This window comes from Amphibalanus amphitrite, unplaced genomic scaffold (assembly GCF_019059575.1).
Source record: "Amphibalanus amphitrite isolate SeventyFive unplaced genomic scaffold, NRLGWU_Aamphi_draft 000350F_arrow, whole genome shotgun sequence".
Classification (NCBI taxonomy): Eukaryota; Metazoa; Arthropoda; class Thecostraca; order Balanomorpha; family Balanidae; genus Amphibalanus; species Amphibalanus amphitrite.
The window spans coordinates 223,892-245,578 of NW_024881845.1; the positions used below are offsets into that span (position 1 = coordinate 223,892).

The 21,687-nt window shown below is 49.9% G+C and overlaps 2 protein-coding genes across 3 annotated transcripts in view; one reads left to right on the forward strand and one right to left on the reverse strand.

Annotated features, from left to right (window-relative positions):
• The window catches only part of LOC122389244 (mRNA-decapping enzyme 1B-like), a 36,529-nt gene extending 18,266 nt beyond the window's left edge, over positions 1-18,263 (reverse strand). The window contains exons 1-4 of the mRNA XM_043381101.1: positions 18,201-18,263; positions 13,862-14,001; positions 13,425-13,465; positions 3,208-3,335 (exon numbers count right to left, since the gene is read on the reverse strand). Coding sequence (XP_043237036.1) covers positions 3,208-3,335; positions 13,425-13,465; positions 13,862-13,993 — 301 coding nt within the window. The 5' untranslated portion in view covers positions 13,994-14,001; positions 18,201-18,263. The remainder of the gene's footprint in view (positions 1-3,207; positions 3,336-13,424; positions 13,466-13,861; positions 14,002-18,200) is intronic.
• LOC122389241 (muscle calcium channel subunit alpha-1-like) overlaps positions 16,640-21,687 on the forward strand; it is a 122,126-nt gene continuing 117,078 nt past the window's right edge. For both annotated transcript variants that reach the window (XM_043381094.1, XM_043381086.1), the window contains exon 1: positions 16,640-17,327. In XM_043381094.1, the coding sequence (XP_043237029.1) occupies positions 17,309-17,327 (19 nt within the window). In that variant the 5' untranslated portion in view covers positions 16,640-17,308. The remainder of the gene's footprint in view (positions 17,328-21,687) is intronic.

Here is a 21,687-nt window from a genome sequence, read left to right on the forward strand (position 1 = left end):
AGACGCTCGAATAACTCCGGCTTCGATTGAGCATACAGACCGATCACGGCTTGTTTCAGGTCATCGAATGACGTTTTGGAGAGTACGTCTGGGTCGAGGCGGCTGATCGTATCAGGAGGAAGGGCCGCCAGAACATGGTAGAACTTGGACTGAGTGCTTGTGATGCGAGCCAGGTGAAATTGTGCATTCATTATGGCGAACCAACCTTCAACGGCTGTGTCCATGAACGCCGGCGGCTTTACGTTAGAAAGCATCACGGAACCTGCAACCTGTTCCGGTTCTCCTTCCATTGTTGCTGTTGTTGGAATACCTATTCACTATGAACTAGGAATAGTATTAGGCAATGTAGCAATGTAAAAATCACGTCGGGGTCACCAGTTTATGGGTTAATGGTATGAGTTAAAATAATACTTTTAGTTTTAAGTTTTATTTGCAGTTAGAAACAAGACTTTTTGTATTTTGAAGTGATTCTGAATATCTAATCTTTTTACACATTTCGCTGAACCAAAATTACAATTACACATACAGCACAAACTCAAGTATTGTGTGCACCTCCGCTCAGGGATGTGGGTCACCACAAGTTATCTCACCTCCGACTCACCGCCGCACCTCACCTGACGGGCCGCCGAGTCCGGTGAGCGGAAACTGAAGGTCGCAGGACAAGGTCGCCACGCCGCCGAGTGGTCGTGGGTACAACTTCCTGAGTCGGAGGCGGGACAGATGGTGGGGAACGGGCCTCTCGATTTGGAACTACATGCACGGGGAGGAGAAATATCCGCGTATAGAGCGCTGTCTTGGCTACATGAGCAATGATGAATAACTATATGTTGGTTCTATCCGCCCAGTGACAAGCAACTGCCCAGCGATGCATCCGATTGCATCTCACAAGTTAAGATATGGAAGAACCTTTGGCAACAAACGTGCTGTCAGTTGGTCGCAGATAAATTTGAGCCTAACGTTCGCCGTAAAGGGTACACCAGGTGACAACCAAAATGAGGCGGACCTTGCCGCTCCATTTGCAGTGTTGGCACAGGAGATCGCGCGGACCGTAGGTGCACGTCGGAGGTCACACTGCACAGCCGAGCTTGCCACACCACAAACCGAAAAGGTGCACGACCGTCAGATGATATGCACGAACAAGACAGGAAGCGAGAGAAGTGAGTGGTGAGCAACGCTCAGCCGAGGATGAGTCGACACTGAGGCAGCCTATCTAGCCTTGATCGTCAACCTTCGTCATCTTCTCCTCACTTTCATCAGCATGGGTCCGTGAAAACACCAGCCATCTACCAGAAGCATGTGCTACCGGCGACACTTCTACCTGGACAGGAGACAAAAGGGAGGGCAAAGGTATCGACCATCGTAAATAGCCCTTCCAATTACAGAAAGTATTGAACAATGTTACGACTGAGAAAATCACTGAGAAAGAAAGAGAAGCACAAGAAGAAATATGGTGGAGTGGCCACCGCAATTCTCAAACTGAACCGATTGATTGAATTATGCTATACCCAGCTTTAATGCAAAGCTACGTCACTGTCCAACTAAGCAGTTAAAATGTGTTTAATTAAAACTCAGAAAGAAATCCATACGCCACTGACGGAAGCGTCGATTATGCCTCAACAAAAGACATCTCCATTCTCCAAAGACTTGAGCGGATGCTGCAGCACATACATCTTGACCTAATCTCTAAGAGGGTCAACTCATCTGCCATCTGGTGAATTATGTTACAAGACATCACGCCACACACCATCCGTGAAGACCCGCGCAGAGCCTAGCCACTTCATCATCAGATCAAACCACACCGCTCGCGCGAACGGGCGACCAGAGCGCAGCAGACCGTTCCCGCTTGTCTAACAGTCGGGGAGCCGCCACACTGACCGCGCTGGAGCAACGCCCAGACATCTCACGTCCCGTCACCGTCACGGTGGGGAGCGTCACGCGGCGTCACGCCGTCCTCAAAGGGGCCAGACGGCCGCCGCGGCCCGGGCGGCAGCGTCGAGTCGCGCCGGCGCCGGCGGCGGGCGCTGGGGCTGAGGATCGCACGTCATACCGTCGGAAGCGCGCGCTGACAGCGGCGGCAGCTCGAGCGACAGCGATGGATGGGCCGCCGAGATGAAGGGTGGTCGAGCGGGCGGGCCCTCTCCGACCCCTCTCCCCCTCCGACCTCCTCTACCCTCTCATAACCCCTCCACCTCACCAGGCCCCGCCCACCCAGGTGGAGCTGCCACCGCTGCGACGTGCACACTGCACAAGTCAAGCGCGCATCGGCAAGAAGCAGCTGAGCTGCTTAATCTCAGACAAAATACGTGCTTATCTCAGACATCCAATCGTTTGAGGTACGGAACGTGATATGAAATCCGTTATGAAAATAAAACAAGAACAGCAAAAGCGACTGCGCTACGTGATAAAAAATCCGGATGTCAACAGCCAGATGTCACACTGCATTTTCGGCACTCTTAAGTCGTTCGTCCAAAATCAGTGCCCTCAAAATACCCGTTCACCTTAGCCTTATTTTCATCCATCTTAGTGTCTGACTTCATGACGAAAAAACGGATGCCGGACAAGTAGGTAATGCAACGCACCAGTCAAACCAGCTCATACCTGAGCGTGCACTGCAGTGACACGCCGGGCGGGCCGGGCGCGTTCACGAGGGCAGGCTGCCTACTGCCTAACCTAGTGCCTACCCGCCGCCCGGCCGGCCTGGGCGGGCCCGCCCGGTGCGTTCACGTGGGGCAGGCTGCCTACTGCCTAACCTAGTGCCTACGGCCTGGGCGGGCCCGCCCGGTGCGTTCACGTGGGGCAGGCTGCCTACACACCGCCTGGCGGGTATAAACAAACAGACTCGAGAGCGGCGACCGGGCGGTCCGCCGGTGGGTCGGCCGGTGAGCCAGCAGACAGGTGTGTTCTACCGGCCCGCACCGCGAACATCTCCGTCAGAGACACCGTCCGTACCGCACAGTCGCTGTTAGAGCAGAAACAGCCGGCCGAAACAGCAGGGTGGGAGCATATCCGAGAGGGCATATGGTTGGTGAGTTCTGTGGAGGCCCATTGCATCGCATACAGCTGTTGAGTTTGTCGTAAAAGATGCAATGAAACGGTACTTTTGTTTTAGCTAGTCAGTGTTAGCCACATGTGCCGCTGTATACCATCTACATGCGTGCGAGAGAGACATCACATGCAGTACATGTGCCAGGTTCCCTTTTCTCTTACCCTGAGACGTTCTGTAGAGCAGAAACGGTGCCTGCAGCTGAAACTCCAGTTCCCCAGTCAGCGGCTGCAGCAGGTTACTTGTGTTCAGTCGGTTCAACACCATGAAACTGTGGTAAGGTGGACCCGTTCTGAAACAGAGCCACACACAATCAGCGATATAGCGCCGCGGTAAAAGACGGAGGCAAAAGGAAAATTAGAACACAAACGCAGACACCATACCACTAACACAGCCGTTTCAGCACTACTCAGCGTTGTGGACGATGGCCTTGCAACGGGGATCGATAGTCAGCTGATGGTGCCTGCGGTGACCCAGGCAAGCGGCACAGCCTGGCGCATATCGCTGGCTGTTAAATGGATTTATTACGGGCACAGCTGACTAGAAGGGGAGCGGGGGACTGCGGAGCTTGATCACTTTGTATGGTTGACTTCACAACTGAGTACATTTTAATACGAGTTATACGTCAGCTGGTTACAGCTCGATTCAACCACCTCTACAAGCGTCATGTAAAAACGTCATTTCCGGCAAAAACACTTAAAACAATACCATTCACGTCATAGGCCAGTTTCGCAGCACGCAAGACGGCGCCGCTAAAACGCACCGACTCTGCCGCATGACTCAAGCCGCAGACTGGGCACAAACTAGTCTCGATTACACTAAACGCGCTTCGTCCGCCGCTTCCAGGATGCTTCCAGGGACATATACTGTTACTCTTCCGCCAGCTCAGACCGTTCCGCCCCAGATAGAACGACTCTGGACCAGACGAGCGCGACGGTGGATATAGCTTCCGATCCTAACATTTACACACGCGTGGGCTGCTCGCTGCACTCTGGCGGTTCCACGACCGCGGTCGTCCGCGGTTTGTGATTCTGCGTTGGCCAACTATAGAGCCGACTTCTAATGATCACGTCGGGCTAGTTCGGGTGTCAGGATGGGACGAGGCGGGGCAGGGCGGGACGAGGCGGGGAGGGGAGGGACAGGTCGCGTGCGACACCGCCCGCTCGTTCTCTGATGAGGTCTCAGAGGCGCCGCCTCGTCGGTCGTCGGCACGACACGACGATCGTCCGCTGGGCGTCATCAGAGCGTCATCAGCGTCATCGCGGCGCCAGGCACCGCCACCGTCCGCCGTCCCAAACAGGACGCAGCATGGAGCCGCCCACAACAAACCTCCCGCGGTGGGTAGTTGATCGGACAGGCTGACTGACCGCTGAGAGCGACCGGCGAGCCGCAGGGGAGAACCGCGGGCGGGCGAGGGTGACAGCAAATGATGCGGTAAAAACAACGTCAGATGGATATAGATATTCGGTAATCTCGTTATTTGAGCATGACCACGGGCAGAATGCATCTGATGGATTATTGAACAGCAATATAAGAACGCAAACAATGCAGAACTAGAAGTAATAGAAAGGAAATAAATATAGACAGGCCTGACAATGCCCGCACGAGCAAAAACCACACCACTGCCTACACAGAGTCACCACTCGTTACACGTCTCCACATCCGAGCACTGCTCCCGTCCACACCACCCACCAGAGACGTCGGGGCCGCGTCTGTCCTCGAAACGGGCGCCGCCACCGCCACCGCCGACCGTCGCCCACCGCCCGGCGGCGGCGGTGGCGGCTCGCGCGCGCCGCGCCGCTAGTCGGGCGCCGTGCGCTGCGTGAGAAGGTGTACCACCGATCGCGGAGCAGCGGCGAACGCGCGAACGAGCGAGCGAGCAAGCGAGCTACGAGTGAGGGCAGAGGTCCGACGGTGTCCCAGTGCCAACGGCTAGAGGGCGTGTGCCAGGCCGGGAGCCAGTGAGGGGCGGCGCGCCCCTAGGAAGCACCCGGCGGTGCCCGGGGTCCCTCCGAGGGAGACCCCTCCGGATAGCTCCGTCAGCGGACGGCGCCCGCTTCGAGCGAGCGAAACTACACACCGACAACTCCGAGAACCAGAGGATAGCACCACAGCTGACGCCAGCGGAGGCGTGAAGCTCTTCCAGGTAAGCACCGGAGGACTCTATTCTCACCCTCCGACCGACACAGGAACCGCCCACTGGGGCGTGCCGGCGTCCCAGTGGACTGTGTTTATGTCGGAAACGTATCCAACCAGAGAAACAGCGGCCGAATCTCGGCGCCGTCGAGTCAGTTCCACTGGCAGACTTTACAGCTGTATCACACTGCGAACGCAGCCAATGAATGAACAAGGGGTATGACACAAACTTAAGGCGGGCATCACGCCAAACAAGCCTACAACACCGTGACAAGGCACACACATTTTTCTTCCTTCTCCAGCACCGTTTGGGTGCGCTCATCGGTCTCGGTCGAGTGACAGCGTTCGGAAACAGCGTACGGAACACAATGTAGGTCATGGAAGGTCGGACTGAATTAAGGCCACTTAACGCTTACCACACCCCAATTCGAAGCATTAACGGATAGCCGTGATAAAGCACCAGCGACGTACTATAAATAGCAGCCATACGAACGACACTCTCGCTGTCAACGGACACGAGCGAAAGATACGCGATGTCGATGGGATGTCGTATACATGTACGAGTATCGCACCGTTAGAAAGTGTCGCCGTGTTTATCAGAAACGGATGTAATGTTGGTCATGTTCATCGTAAGCATTCCGGTGTGAAATAATGGAGACAAAACGACCGTAGGGATGGTAAACAAGGCAACCGTTTACTAACGTGTGAAATTGCAGAGATGACATAAGTTACTGGCGTTGGGCCGAAGAAGAGAGGGTGTGAAGAAACAGGCGATCAACTGGAGGAGAATTTACCAGTGCCTCACGAGTATTTAAGCATTGAAAGAGCGAACAGAGCGCCTATTGGCAACGCGGGTGATGTTGAAAGGCTCAAGTAGAAAAAAGAATCACGTCTCGAGCGGCCTTTCTATCAATTCGTATCAATGGAGTAAAGGGACAAGGTGAAAAAGTCGCTTGTTAGAAGAAACAAATGAATGAATGTGTTGAATCTTTACTTTTGAGCTTATCATTTATAGCGGCTCATGGAAGTGACTCCTACGGCCGTTTTACGCCCACTCCTACCACCATTTCATGCCCACTTGAGAGCAACGGCAAACGTTTACACGCTGTTTCATAGAACAAAAACTCATGGATCTGGGAATCAAGTGTAGTGATTCTGGGCCAATCCTATCGCATCAACACAAGCAAGAAAGCTACAACTCGAGTTTCTGTCTCAAAGCCGCCGCTTTTGCTGCCACAGCTACTGTGTGTACGACCGAGCACCAATTACCGGTGCACACTGACCGACAGAAGTAGAACACACCACGCGACTCTGTTCGCATACGCAGCAGGTCAGGTTAGTGCTGATTCCTATCACAAGGCTGTACAAACTACGAACTAAAAACTACAGACTACGCGCTCATAGCGACCCGCGATGGATCAAAGCAGCGACAACATACGCGTCTCCGAGCGCGACGATCGCTTCAGACCACAACCGTTCGAGGCATTCCGAGCACGGCCGCTGCGCCACTTTCGCCTTCGCCGCCGCCCAGCTGTTCGCTGCACTATGCGCCGTGTTCATACTATGCCCTCTGGCCGTATCGCTCGCCAACTCGGGACGCTCATATCCTGTAGGCCACGAGTCCTGAATCTACAATAAAATGAGGTCCTTAGTTTCCTAAAGGGAACAACAAAGCTATCGCCAGAAGGTGTCCAAAAGTCAGATATTGAGAGCTACCATCGAAACGCCTCAGTCACTTGCACTGGCCAACAGTGCCACGCTGAAACCATAGTCGAATTTGCGGCGAGGCAGCACCGATACAACGGATCCTGTGTCATAATGACGCGCTACTGACGCATTTCGAGAGACACCGTATAATAATGATGATTCGTTGGTGGTCTCTAAGCCCTGCTGTTGCCCGCACAGTGTGTGGCAACTATCCACGAGCATGACGCTATAAAGCACTCGATTATTTTTCTCTTCATCGCCTCAGGTACGGTGATTCTGGAAACCGAAAACCACCATGAGGCGACGGTAACGTTAAACCAAACACGGTCCAGCTAGCGAAAGCCACCAAGGTCCAGACTCGCCGCAGGCCGTGTGACCACGTGAGGTTGCGTCACCGCGTGTGCGTTTTCGACAGAGCGGCCGGCTGGGTGTAATCACTACATCTCCTGGGACCGGAGAATAGCGGCTCGGTGGGTGCGCAGAAGCGAGCGTCACGGCTCGGCTCGACGCGACGCAGCCCTCAGCGCCACGCGCCTACAGTGACACAACACGAGTAGACTGACTAGGTCACCCAGTGACCTTCGAACAGTATCCACGCTGGTGCCCAGTCGCCTAGCGGAAACAGCTGTCTGTTTCCATCAACCATAAGCTACTTTGGCTTCAGGCTGGTCCACACAGGCTGGCCGCCGCGCCAGGCTGACACAGTCCAAAGGACAGAAGGCGAGATGCCGCATGGGCAGACCGTTCAAAAACCGTCAGACAGAATGCATCCAGCCGTTCTAGGCTACGCTCTTATGCTACGATATGTCACGAATGCTACACAAGTGCCGTGCCGTTCATTCTCAACGAGAAACGCCGCGGCGCCGGCGTCGTCTCAGTACGAGCTCCCAACAGTCGCCGGCCAAACTATGTCCTCTAACGCGACACGGCGGCGCCGGTCCGATGGTCACCGCCACACTGCTGGCAGGCGGAGGCACGCCGGTGCACTGCCAGCACTGCACTGCCGCCGTCAGCCTAGAGCGGTCACAGGGAGCAGTAGCCGCAGGGCATACCGGGAGAGGCGGTGGCAAGGGAGCATCGCCAGGACAGCCGGCCGAGCGGCGAATGCAGTTGGTGACATACCAGGGAAATAAGCTAAAATTAGAGTGCTCTATTTATTGCTCCTGCCCCATGTTGAAGAGATACCCCTAAAAACGTGATCTTTTATCGGCCCTTACGCAGCAAGGCAGTAATTCTCAGACCGGTGGATGGTATCAATAGAAAGAGAATGCGTCAAAGATTAAAATGAATTAATTAAAATAACATTAAAATATTAATTAAGCGTGGAAATTAGTCCCAAACATAAGCTAATTATTGCTTCTACCTCGGCGACGGCGCTCCCCGCAGTCAGCGGAGAAGCTAAAATAAAAGCCACCATCCTCCTCCGTAAGTCAATTTTAGAGCGGCCGAGCGGGCCGATGCGGGGCCACCAAACTGAGGTAAGACGTGGCTAGCAATTGCAAACCGCCATAGAAATTAATATCTTAAGACGTACAATATGGGATGATTACTCTGAAGCTGGAGTGAAAGCATGAGTAGATTGCAAGAAACGAAATGCATAGATTGGTTGAATTATGTACAATAGGCACAGCTCAATAGATGAAGCCATTTCTATGATGTTGACATTTGACATAACACTTCCTCTGCTCACCTATGACCTAAGTGCATTGGCAGTTACCGGCATAGTTTTTGAGCACGAGTTTAATTCGCCATCGGACCGCAATGCATGTTGCTAGGCTGCTGCAATTACAACGAACATACGAATACTGCCTTCATTTGTAGACGTTTGTTTTTTAAGCGGTCTTTGACGTACAAGGGGGCATACCTGTCGACAACTTGAGTTTCTCTGAATTTCAAAAACTCCCAGAATTTCAATTCCTTATGCACTGTTGTAGGTACAGCTACGTTCACAAGTATTCGTTTCCTCCTGTTCTAAAAAGGATGATATTTGTCGATTTCGTGCGTCGCTGATAAGAGGGTGCGTTTAATAATTAGGCCCAACGCTTTCTGCATCCGCGAGTACCTACCTTCAAAAGGGAACAACAGTTTCCATTTATTACACTATGGGACATGTGACAAAATGACCACTGGAACACGCCTGAAACGGAGCTGATATTCCTAAAAATGTCTACAATCACTTCCTTTCTGACACTATTAGCAAATACCATCTCAAGTTAGGTGGTTGACAGACAGTCAATGGAGATCTGGGGAGACTGAGTGATGCCGATTGACCACTTAACTGATATGAGGGCTGAGGGCAGAGAAACAGGCAACATGCACAACTGACAACTTGAAAAGTGACAAAACACTACCAATATTGCGCAGTGCACAACATATTACGGCGGCCAGCCCAAAAAATGCTTTTGGTGGCTAATTGCAAAACAAGTCACTAATAAAATATGTCTTAGTTGCAGCTGAACACTGCACAATGATCACACTGTTCACGCATTGAGTGAGATGCCACAGGTGGTTTGAATCACACTTTGATACAACTGCAAATCTGAAGTGTTATTATGAGATTCATGCCTCCATGATCACAGCACTTTGGTTGTGGTTGGCATAACACTTGTAGTCTGCAGAGTTCCACATGAACTGCAGACACCTCATCTGATGGTCTTCATGTTGCTCAACTTCTTCAGGAGGCAAATGTCGACCACCCAGCGGAAGCATGGTCCTGCAGAAAAGAAAGGTAATGCATAAGGTACAAACATTATCTGCTGAAACAGCCCCTTCTGTTGGCTGTTATTAAACTTTTAACATAACATAACAACATGTATTCCATATATATTACAATTGTTGAAGTAAAATACTGCCGGCTATTTCAATACCAGAAAATGAAATTATATTGTGGCATAATTCACATGCTCAGCTATCAGTATCAAATAATAAAATAATTTAAAATTTGGCATATTCTATAAAACACATTCATAGAATTTTCTACTTCACGTCACAAGGACTCACAATCTTTCTGTTGGGTGTTTGATTGACGCATTAACTAAGTTTGTCTTAGGTCTTATTATTACACAAAAAAATTCATATTGCATTATTGTATCAAAATACTGCCAGCAATAACAAAACAAGAACATGAAATGTCAATGAGCAGGCCGCCTTTCCTAAAAATGGGTTACTTTGAAAAGAATTTTAGTTTCTTTTAAGGAAAAGGAGAAATGATTATCAGGTAATTATCAGAAAACCACTCAACCAGCAAGTGGCTGGGTGGTTTCACAGCAAACATCAAGCCAAAACATATATTTACATTTATCTAACAATTGAGCCATTTGACTACCACAAGGATATGTGAGCAAAATAAGAATCCAATTATCCAATGTTGACTTCCTTGCAAAGTTTATGCCTTATTTTATGAAAACGTGTCACTAGAATATGATACTCATCATCGAATATTATTTAATTTACGATTTATTTCGATCGAAACGCACATGGAGTCACGCGCCATTTTCGTCGACGATTAATATGATGGTATTTCATGAAGAGATAAGGGGTTTCAATGGTCTTTCAAAGCAATAATTTGATGCAAAAATTGGTAGGAAATAATATAAAGCTGGTTCAAATGGCCATCAACCATTTAAAACACCGAAAATACTCACAACTCCGTCCCGACGACCACGCAGCACCGCGCACGCCACACTACTGGCACAATGCCAAAACTGCTGTCACAGCAGAAATGTTTTTTATTCTCGATTGCAATTATGGAATTATTTATTAAACAGAAGACGATCTTTCCGAAAAACCGACTGATTTCATACACAGATGCATGGAAAATAAAAAAATCCCGGGAAATTTATTTGTATTGTTTTGTCGATTTTGACATGCTCCTAGTTTGCAGCCATATTTCGATATGTTCTACAGGGAGTTCAGAATTATTTCAGGACCAATCTTTTCCTCGTTCATTTTCCCGTCGATCATGAAATTTTTAGAGCGGAACAATTAGTTTCCAGGCGGTCCGAGCGGTTTTCGTGAGAAGGGTGCAAAAATCGGCGTCATTTTTAGAGCCTCGACACCAGCTCAACACAGGACCCTATGGGAGACGGTGAAGTAGCGGGAGCAATAAATAGAGCGCTCTAATTTTAGCTTATTTCCCTGTAGTGTCACCGACTGAATGTAGAACTAAGTAACAGATCATATAGGCGGGGTTGGTGTCTCCTCAGGCACGCCCCTTAGTTCCTTTGAGAGACCAACTGAGCAGCGTGGTGACGTGTTGGGAGATGGCCACGCTACGTGTCCTTGATCAGCCAGAGAAACTACCAAACCATCCATCATGGTGGCATTATGCAACTTCTTTGTAAAGCGTTGTCAATTAGCAACGTCTTTAGGATATAAAACTTCTGTTGGGACAACAAACTGCCAAGACCTCTTCCTTCAGAGGACTCTAGAAAAGAGCAAAAGGCGCATATCATCCTCCATAAAGGTGACTGGTCAGCTCTTTTCTATTCCCTTGCACTGAAGCCATGATGATCATGTTTGGGTTTCAAGAGCGCACAGACTTCGTTGGTCACCAGCGCCCCATCCCCGCTCCGCCCAGGTCAGGGGGGCGCAGTGCCGGCCATCGGGTTCCCGATCACTGACAGATGAAGCCATCCAGTCGAAGGCCGATGACACGTGGATCTCTGCCATCCCGCCCTGTGCTAATCGGGGATCGGGTGTGCCGACGGTGGTGCCATCTGTGTGACAGAATCGGGACTACACCGGGCACGGAGTCTGCAAGGCACCGGGCACGGATTCTGCACGACTGCCCGCACAGTGCCGAGCAAGATTGGTGGGAGCGGAATAGGCCAACGGATGGGAACTGTAAGAAGGGTAAAGTTAGGTGGCTTTTCTCTTTGAATAGAAGCGAGGAACGTTAAACGTGGAGCCGACGTCTTGGCTGCAATAAGTGTCTTCCATTTTCAGTGCCTCTCAAGCCTGGAAATATTTGTACCTTTATTCTCTCTAATTATTAGGACTCTCCTTAAAGGTAGTGTGCCAGCTTTCCTGGACCATATGGAGTTAATGACCCGGATAAGGAGAACCGGATTTTTAGAACTTATCCATACCTTCAAAACTTATGAAAACGTCTTAAATTCTTCAAATTTTGAGTACCCCAGTGCGAAATTCGCCCCGACGGGTTGTCGGTCGTACCCCAACCACATTTCACACCACTATGAACAATAAATGCACACACTAAAATCGCTATTACTGATAGGCTCATCCAATCAAGTTTCGATAAACCCGTTCATCATCATCTCCTGCGGTTTCGAACACGCCTGTTAGGTGGCTTCTGATGCTCGTCGAGGTCGGAATTTCCAAATACGCGTGGTGCGTCGGGCCGCGCGCTCTGACTTCGGCCAAGAAAAATGCGTCAGCTGATCATTGTCATTTCTGCCACTTGCGTGTGGTGTAATGGGGTCATAACTTAAGAGACGGCTGTTTCATATCAATTATTTTACATAAAATCATATTTCAAACCACAAATTAATGTTCGACAGCCAAATTTAAGAAACAATACCAATACAGGCTTACAGTTTAAGGCTCGACATTGTGTTGTCTACGATTAGACTGCTGATAACTCATTCCCGTACGTCGTATGGTCGTAACACTATAATGACCTTTGCTTATTGTCACAAGTGCGCCGCATTCGCGATTGTTGCCCGACGCCTGTTTGCAGGTGAGCCCACTACAGTTGTTATACATATCTAAAAACCGATAAACTTTTAGGCGAAAAAGGCACTATTCCAGGCCCATTTTTGATTTTTTTTTGCGATATTAGGTAAAAACAGAAGCTTCTTATCCTAGGAAAAATAAAACGGGAAATCTTTCAAAGGTGGCACACTACCTTTAATTCGCCCCGCTGTTATCTCCGTCCTCTAACCGGTCACCACCCACCACGCACCGGTCATCTTCTCCCTTCCCCCTCCAGCCCCTCCCAAGAGTGCACTTCGATCGTCCGTGCCGCCTCCCCACCTCCTGACGCCATCACCAGTCAGGCACACACGCCCGTCTTTCCTGGACGCACGCTCGACCGCCCCAAATAGACAACTCGCGGATCGCTCAGCAGATCGCGATAAATATTCCCGCGAGGTGGCAGCACCATCACCCGTTCCGCCACGCTTCCCCAGCCCATCCCCAGTGGCTTGGTTCCGCTATTTGGGTGGTATTCATGATCGTTTACCAGCAAGGTCGTTCGCTATGTAGAAATCGCCGTTCCGGTGGGTAGCGGCGGGTGTTGGGACCGCTAGAGCGTTCTTACTGCCACCTACAGGGACTGAAGTAAACTAGCGTCGATGTATGCGTGCCGAAGGTGGGGTCGCTTGACGCAGACAGAGTACCGTCACGGACCACGACGCGCATAACTGAGCGTTTTACACGGGAAAGAATAGAACTCATTTTGTTCTTTGATCAACATCGAACCAACCGTTTCATATTGAAACAGGAACGATCCGTTCATCCGACTGACAGTGGGAGAGAACAGATTGGATGGTGCCGTTACGGGCATTTTCCTTACCTTTTATAGACGAACAGCGCTCCTTGCATGTCCGTCTTTTGCTGAAAAAAAAAAACACGGGACAGATCAAAACGTGATCAGTGACTAGCGACACTGATTGTTAACAGTTCCAATACTTCGACAAAACACTCCTGACAAAACCTTGATCCTAGTTTTTGTGAGTGGTGTAAATAGTCCAAACGTCTTGGTTCATGTTGAGAAGAGTTTAACAATATATCCAATCACTTCACATTTTTCACTGTAAATAGGGTGATGTAATTGCAGGTCACCAATTAAAAGTCATGAATCTATGCAGGTAGAAGTTAGCACACTACCAGCGTTAGAAATTCACCAAAGCAGCGCACAATACATACATCGAAACTTAAGATAAATTACACCGCCCGGTGCTCCTCCCGGCTTCCCGCCAGACGTGCGCCCACGCCGGCGTCGTTACTCACCCACTCGCTCGTCTCTGACGAGTACTCGTACACTGCCACCTGAGTGGCACTGTCCACAATATCCTCCACATACGGGTCGTGACGGCGCACTGCCGTCAGGTTCATCTGCTGAGAGTTCACCCGGTCTGCCATACTTCTGTCTGCCGGCAAAAGAACGGGGCGGGTGTGAGAGATGGGTGGTGAGGTGGTGCTGGTAAGGGGCGGGTGGAGGTTACTTGGCCAGACACAGCCGACAGCAGGTAATACAGCAGTAGTACCAATCGCCAATCTGCGTGACTCCGTGGAACTGGGAGTCTCTGTTTCCGACCTCGTTTCTGACCAAACAACCTTCACTCCCAATCTGAGAGCGAGTCTCCCATATTGGGGGGGGGGGGGGGGAGGGGTGAAAATGATTTGGTTCGGAATGACAGCCAGAAGTCTGAAAAGTCCCATTCTCACCAATATTATTACCCTTGAAAGACAAAATGGACACTTGCCCAATGGGTGATAAGACAGTCATTTAAATTTGGTTCAGGGAGGTGGCTAGGACAACGTTGAATGTGAGTGATCCAATTTTAGCAATCATAGTCCTATTCATCAGAGGTGGTTGGTGTGGTAGCCTTCCAGCAATGTACCTCACCTCACTTAATATGAGGGGTTAGATAAGTGTAAAGTAGTTGTGCCAGATAGGTGATAAGTAGGTGCTGTGTAGGTGTAATGCCAGACAGGTGACAGCAAAGCATGGCAACAGGGTTGATATGACACAACAGCTATGGCAAGTCTGTGACAAATCTGCACCAGTTGCCTGCACTAGCCAGACTAGAAATCCTCACCAGACTGCACCGAACAAGATCTGGATTCTGGAACCTATGCTACATAATCTGTAAATCTGAACTTGTGAAAATACAAAATGAACATAAAAATTAAATCACAGTGAATACCACTGACTACTGAGGGCCACAAAACTCCAAGCAAAGTGTGCACCACACCAATTTGGTTATAATCGCACCAACAGATGTATATCTGCATCACTTTACACACTGGAGGCAAGCTCCACCCTGTGCTGACATGATGTTATGGAGATTGCCTTACTGATACCTTCCTTCAAAAATGTTGCCGCCTCATGGCATTGCAGATGCACAATACCTTCAAATGTGGTGGAGGCTCCATCTACAAACATGTTCAAGAACAGGCTAGACCAACACAGGGCTGCTGAACCTGCTTCCTCACACCACAACTGATAACATTTCCTAGTCCGGCTCGATGTGAGCACTGAATAGACCCCGTCTACTACAGCTCACTACCATGATTCAACTTCAACTTCAACTACAAGCATAAGCTAAGAACTGTCATACTTTAAGTCAGACACTACAGCTTTAATCATTATTACAAGTGAGCTCATTACAACAAGAAGCCTATTATCACAAGAAGTGTTGAGCTGCCTGTTCAATGTAATGGAAAAATATCAGTATGAGGGCCCGATCCCATCTAACCTGGCCTGAAATGCTTTTGAGAGGTTTATATCTCAGTAACCACTGTGCCGATTGACCAGCGGTCATTTTTGTTGGGTAGCTCCATCTCTTCCAACCAGTAATTGACTAAGATTGACTAAAGTAGGTACCTAACTGACTAAGAAATGAGCAATGGGTGCCGGGAGGCGGGAGGGGTCACCAACCACCTGCGAATTGATTTACATTTTCCCATGCAAAACTAAACATCAAAGCGTTATGACAGTAGCTGTGTCACATTTACCTACAGGAGCCAGCATTTAACAAAGTTATAGCGAATTTGCAGTCCTTTGACAATGAGTCTGGAGTGTGGGAGCAAAATGAGAACGTGAACTGAGAAATCAAAATAGTTGCATCATGCATTCCGTAAGGGGGATCAGGGAGGACTTACAGAGTATACAGAGTGGTGACCGCACCACCCGGAATGATTGTCGCCTACAGCCACTGGCTACGCACACTGCGGCTGGGCAGCGTGCCTTCTCATACCAAGTGACCACGCTTTTAAACCAGCTGCCTTTTTAGATCTCGCCCCGGACAGTTTCAAGATAGCAGTGAAGGCGTTTTTCTGATGGAGTGACGAGTGGCTGTGATTGATGATAGCGTGGTTGCGCATGGCGTGTGTATGACTATGTGCGTGTCGAGTGTCTGGTATGGGTACTAAGGTGTGATTTGTGACATTTTTATTCCCATTTCAATTTAACCCTGAGTAGGGGTATGCGTTTTTACTCGCCATGACTAAGACTGAGACACGGAATTGGAATACCTAGCCTGAGCCACGGTGCAGTGTACTGTGGAGTTGTTTGCCTCCGTCAATACAATACAATACAATACAGAGAAGTAAGAAGATAAGGGGGCGCACCTGCAAAAGTAATGATGCCAAAATACACTATTCACACCAACACAGCATAATTCGCTGAAACAAACTCGAAATTTTCACGCCGCGCACCTGAAAAGCGCCGAATTATGCATTCGCGCCACTACTGTAAACATTATTCAGCTGTTGATTTTGTTTTTCTTTCCTTTTTTGTACGAACCTAGCGGTGTTATTTTATTTGGCTTTAAATAACCAAAGTTTCCTGTGATATTTTCATACACAAAAGTTTAAAAATTAAAATAAATTGATTAAAAAAATAAACATTCAAACAAAACAAACCGAAAAATTGTATGCAGCATCATCAGGCACATTATGTACCACGTGATCAATATGTCAACAACCTATAGATCGAGATTATCTCTTACCACCCACATGACGACGACTGCCTCGATGCTCGAAAATATTTGATTGTGTTGATCAAGTGTCGATTAGCGGGTCCAGTAAAGAGCGGGTCGTCTCACAGATTTCCACAAGACTTTTTCCTGTAAAAGTGCTATGCGGGCATAGCCAGGTGCATGGCAACTAGGCTGGTGCACTGCCTACTATGCCACTAATGCGTTGAGCAAACCAAAACAGACGTGGTCGTGAACTCTGCATAGAAACTTGGAGAACTTTTGAAGCTTTGAGAAGAAATATTTCAGAACTTGAACTTGAACTTTTGGTGGACGATGTGGGGCTGAGTGCGGTAAATCTATGATGCTAGTATTTCATGATCTGATGGGATATTGCCCACCCAATAAGAGTCTCATGCCTGGATTTTCAGCAGGCATCTGATGCTGGATGCACATGCCACCCAATTTTGCCAGTTTCAAATTGATCTTGTCTTGGTAAACCAAATACCTCAGTTGTGTTAGTGGTGAAGTTACGGATACCTGATTGACATAATAATCATCCATTAGACTGGTTAGAGATGAAGACCTAAAACATTCAGTGTAAGCTGCAATATTCACATGAAGTCAAATCTACAAGTCTCATAGACACCTGCAAAGTGCCTGTTCAACAATAGTCCATAAGATAAAGAAAAGAGAGCAGCCCTCCAGCTTCATCCTTCTCAGCTTCTGAAGAAGAGGTGGCTGCAATACCAATATGGACCATGACTTATCAGGTAGGTGCTGGTGAAGTGCACATGATGCAAATTTCCATCAACATGCCCATGCTCATGCAAACAAACTTTTGTTTGTTGCCCATCATCACATCATTACAATAAGCTTGTTAGCATCACTACCTACAAGTTACAACTACATTGGAACGTGTTCATTGTTCATCAGCATTTCTTCTTTTCAGCCCTGTCAGTATCTGTGATTATGGTGTCCTGACAATATTGTAACTGACAGAGATGCTTGTGTACTGAGTGGTTTACAAAGCAACATCTGCTGTTCTAACTTATCAACATTGCATCAAATATGTTGTGAATTATAAGTACAGCTGTCATCAAGAGGTTTCCCCAGTGAGGTATAAACTTGAACTATCTTGAAACTTCCTTCATTCTAACTGAGCTTTTTTCTTCAGCTGTCTGATCTGTCCTAAGGTTGGTGTTTTCTCCATTTTCATCTGCATAGATTAGGGAACCCTTAGTATAGTTAAGGACCTTTATTTTTATGTTGAAATGCACTTGTTATTCCCTCCCCATTTCTATCAATGATTTAGGTGCCTGGTTGTCTCTCTTTTTACATTCTGTTCTGATGCACATTTTATTTCATAGACTTTGAGGCATGCTAGCCTTAGTATTTAGATAAACGCATTTAGTTGCAGTTTTGCAGTTGCAGGGCCACTCCCATTCATCATTTACATAATTTTTGTTGCATCTATAAATGCATGTCATTTCAAACCTAACATCCAATAACTATCCCTTGAATTCAAGAAATAAATGAAATTTTAAGGTCATATTTCATCTGACAATCAGCAATGATTATGCCTTTTGTTGTATAAGTCACTTCAAGCCCAGTGAGTCTGTAGGTACTCCTGTAAACTGACTCACTAAGTGCCAACGGTCCATAGTAAAAAACGTGACCGGTCCTCAGCTGGCCGCCGCGCGGTGCTGCCGCCTAGCGGTCGTCTCGCCAACTGTGAGCCTGCCGTCTGCTGGCGACATCTGCTATCAAGTGCGCCAGTCAGGCCGGCATATTTGATGCGCTTCCAAGCGGGCCGGGCCGCGCTGCGGCCGCTGCGAGCCGAGCCGAGGGCAGCAGCAGCGCGGCGGCCGTCGCCGCCCCCTCCTGAAATAGCGCGCCTGGGCGCCGGCCGCTGGCTGGCCCAGTGGACGGCCGGGCGCGGCGGTCAGCCGGCTCGTGTGTCGGGCCGACGGTGCGTCCGGGTCCGTCGGCGGTATTTTCAGAGAGGGCCGTCGTGCGAACCGCTGCGTGCCAGCCGCCGGTGCCGGCTGTCCCCGCGCCGGCACCGGCTGCAGTATTATGTTCTGGAGCGCGGCCAGAGACGGCCTGCAGTAACAGCGGCGGTGCCGTCTTCCACTGGCCGTCGCCAACCGCAGACCATTTCGGTGGCAAATGAGGACGTTCTTCTTAAGTCACAACAACTGTCCTCTCAGCTCGTGGTGCGACGGGTATTTGGGTCGAGTGTTTCAATATCGTAGTGTTTTTATATATTTCGGAGCTTGATAACAGATTGTAGCTAGAAATGCCAGAGCAAGGACTTTTGTCCACTTCGGTTGCAACTGCCAACTGCATTCTCAGGACTCGTGCCAACCACGCGCAAGTTGGTGTATAATTGAGCCGTGTCATGTTGAACCCGGCGTTTGCTGCCAGCCGCTGGCCGCCCGCCCTTTGGAGGGCCAGTCCAACAGTCTTCTCAAGTCCGCGGTATCGCTGATCTCTTTCTGAGTTATCGTATTTGCCTGAATCCTGCTTGCACATTGCATACACGCTTCTGGTGCAGATGCATCAGTCGCTAGATTTCCATTGGAGTGAAACTATCGGTAGCCATGGTCTCGATGTCGGCTGTCTGATCGTCCCTTGCTAGATTTTCGTGATGGTGGCAGACGAACCACTGTATGGATGTCTGATCACAGTGCAGGCGGACGCCTTTCTTGGTATCTACTGCGCCACGGAGTATAAACGGTGTTCATTGACAAATTAAGGAAGTTTTGCAAATGTTATGATTATATTGATATTTAATGGGACGGATTTTGAGAAAAAGGATTAAAGAGGACCTAAGCGCGCTGTTGAAATGCGCGTCAGTGTGTGGCGCTTTAATCAAGCCACTTAAAACGCTAATTTAATTGTCGGCGTAGGTCGTTGTCACGGAAACCAATTGCGTAACAATTCCACTTATATTGAATAAAGTTCGTTCCACATCTTCACACCCGCTGACTCTCACAGAAGAGATCTATTAACTAAGTGCCTCATCGCAAAACATCCCATCCGGCTGGCGTCGGTTTCGTGGAACGTGTCTCAGAAGTTGGCCGGTTCGCGGTCCGGATCCGGGCCGCTCTCTGCGCCGCTCTGGGTCGCTCTGGGTCGCTCTGACCGCGCAGAGGACTGCTGAACGAGCCGCCGCGCTGAGCTGCCACTCTGGCCACCAAAATAGAGCGCCGCGCCGGCCGGCGGGCTGCGGGGCTGTGTAGGATACTGGCCTGCGCGACCTGTCGGCAACTGTCCCCTCGCGTCCGGCTGGGGCGCGGAGGGGTGAGCCCCGCGGGGCTACCGTTCGCCAGCCGGTCAGCGATCTGTTTACCCCTCCGCGCGTCTGGTCAGCCCGGACGCGGCTCTGGCGCTTCTGGAAGCTTCCATAGTCCGGCGGGCGGTCCCTTTGAGCACAAATAGGCTCTGGGCGGCTGCTCCCGCGCTGCGACGAAGCTGCTCGCCGGCACGTCGCGTCGCGCCGCGCTGCCGACAGCAGTCTTTCCGTGATCCTTTAGGGAATAAAAGATGATCTCAGCCATCATCCGTGCATGCATACTGTGCACTGCAGTGCACAGTGCATATGACAGCCTTCATCCCTGCCAACGGCAACCCTCGTCCTTGCATACGATATCTCTGGCTGAAATGCGAGCTGCTGAATGCGCCCGAGCTTTATATAGCCAGCGTCTGGCCGTTCTGCATTCGTTTAGCATTCTGCCCGGGCCCCGTGATTCGTTTAGCATTCTGCCCGGGCCCCGTGATACGGTCGATGGCCGTATTAGAGCACTGCTGCCTTCGACTGTCGGGGACGGCCAAGGCTGAGACGCTATTTTCGGACGTGCGTGCCGCCCGGGAAATGCCGTAATAGAATGCACGGGTCGGTTGACGGCACGCCGCTCTCAGTCAGCTGTTGCTCGGGGGAAGGGGTGCAGACGGGGAGGGGGGGGGGAGTGATTGGCGTGCCGGTACGCTACCAATCACTGCCTCCGATGTCCGTCGGTGGCGGCCGATTGGATTCGGAGCTGCCGCCACTCCGGGGACCCGGTGACGAGATCCTGTCAACGAGGGAAGGCTGCCGGCTGAGGAGTTCGCAACTCATAAGAGCGTACCCGGTTTGGTGGTTTTATACGGCATCCAAAGGTGTCGTAGATAGTGAGGAACGGTGGTCGTATTTGCTCCGCCCATGGATGACAATCATTGAAAATAATGACCCACTGCCCACTAGCAAGACACCACCCACGGCCTACCATCCACTTTCTGTCTACCACCGGCTATCTCCCACCGCCCAACTACCACCCACCGCCATCCATCACCCACCTCCCACTGTCTACCACCCTCCGTCTACCAGCCGCCAACCGCCCACCATCTTCAGATGCCCTCAGACTGAGGATGATCCGACCTGGTCGATGGGTCAATCGGTGCCAATTTGCCTGTATCGAGTTGCGAACGTTTGCACTTTGGCACAACGGCCGGCCGCGAGGGCTGGCCGGTAAAAGGATGCTCGATTATTCAGTGCCGGTCGAACCAGGGTCGTGGGTCAGTGGGGAAGTTAGGGCAAGACAGATTCGTAGATCTCAGAGTTGGCGATGTGGATGGGAGTGTCAGATAGCGTATAGGCTTGTGTAGGTGGCGGCTGCCGATTGTCCCGAATTCTGCTTCAGGATGAGAAAATCAAATATAAAATAGTCATGTTCATGGATGCGTCGACTGAATGCTATTTCGATTCCATGAAATGGAACCGAAACTCTCGCATAACTCTCGGGCCCGGGACATGAATTCAAGTGTCAGCGGGTGTGCGGGGACAGCCAGTAGAAAGAGCTGTCAAAGTTGCTGATGAGGAGTTCCGGGACATGAGCTATGTGGCCTTTTGATGCAGAAATCCTCTGTATCTGTTATTTTTCAAAACATTAAATGCAGTTAGGACGGCCGTAAAGTAAGTTTCCGCCCTTCACTCCGCGCCATTGGAAGTGGCTGTGACGAACCTTCGCTTGCGTCGTCATTGTAACTTGGAACATTCGCGTTCTGCGTGTCATCTTGACCGTGGTCTTGGCAATGAAATCGCGTTTATATGTATTGCATTCCTTTTTTATTGAAAGGCATAGCATTACA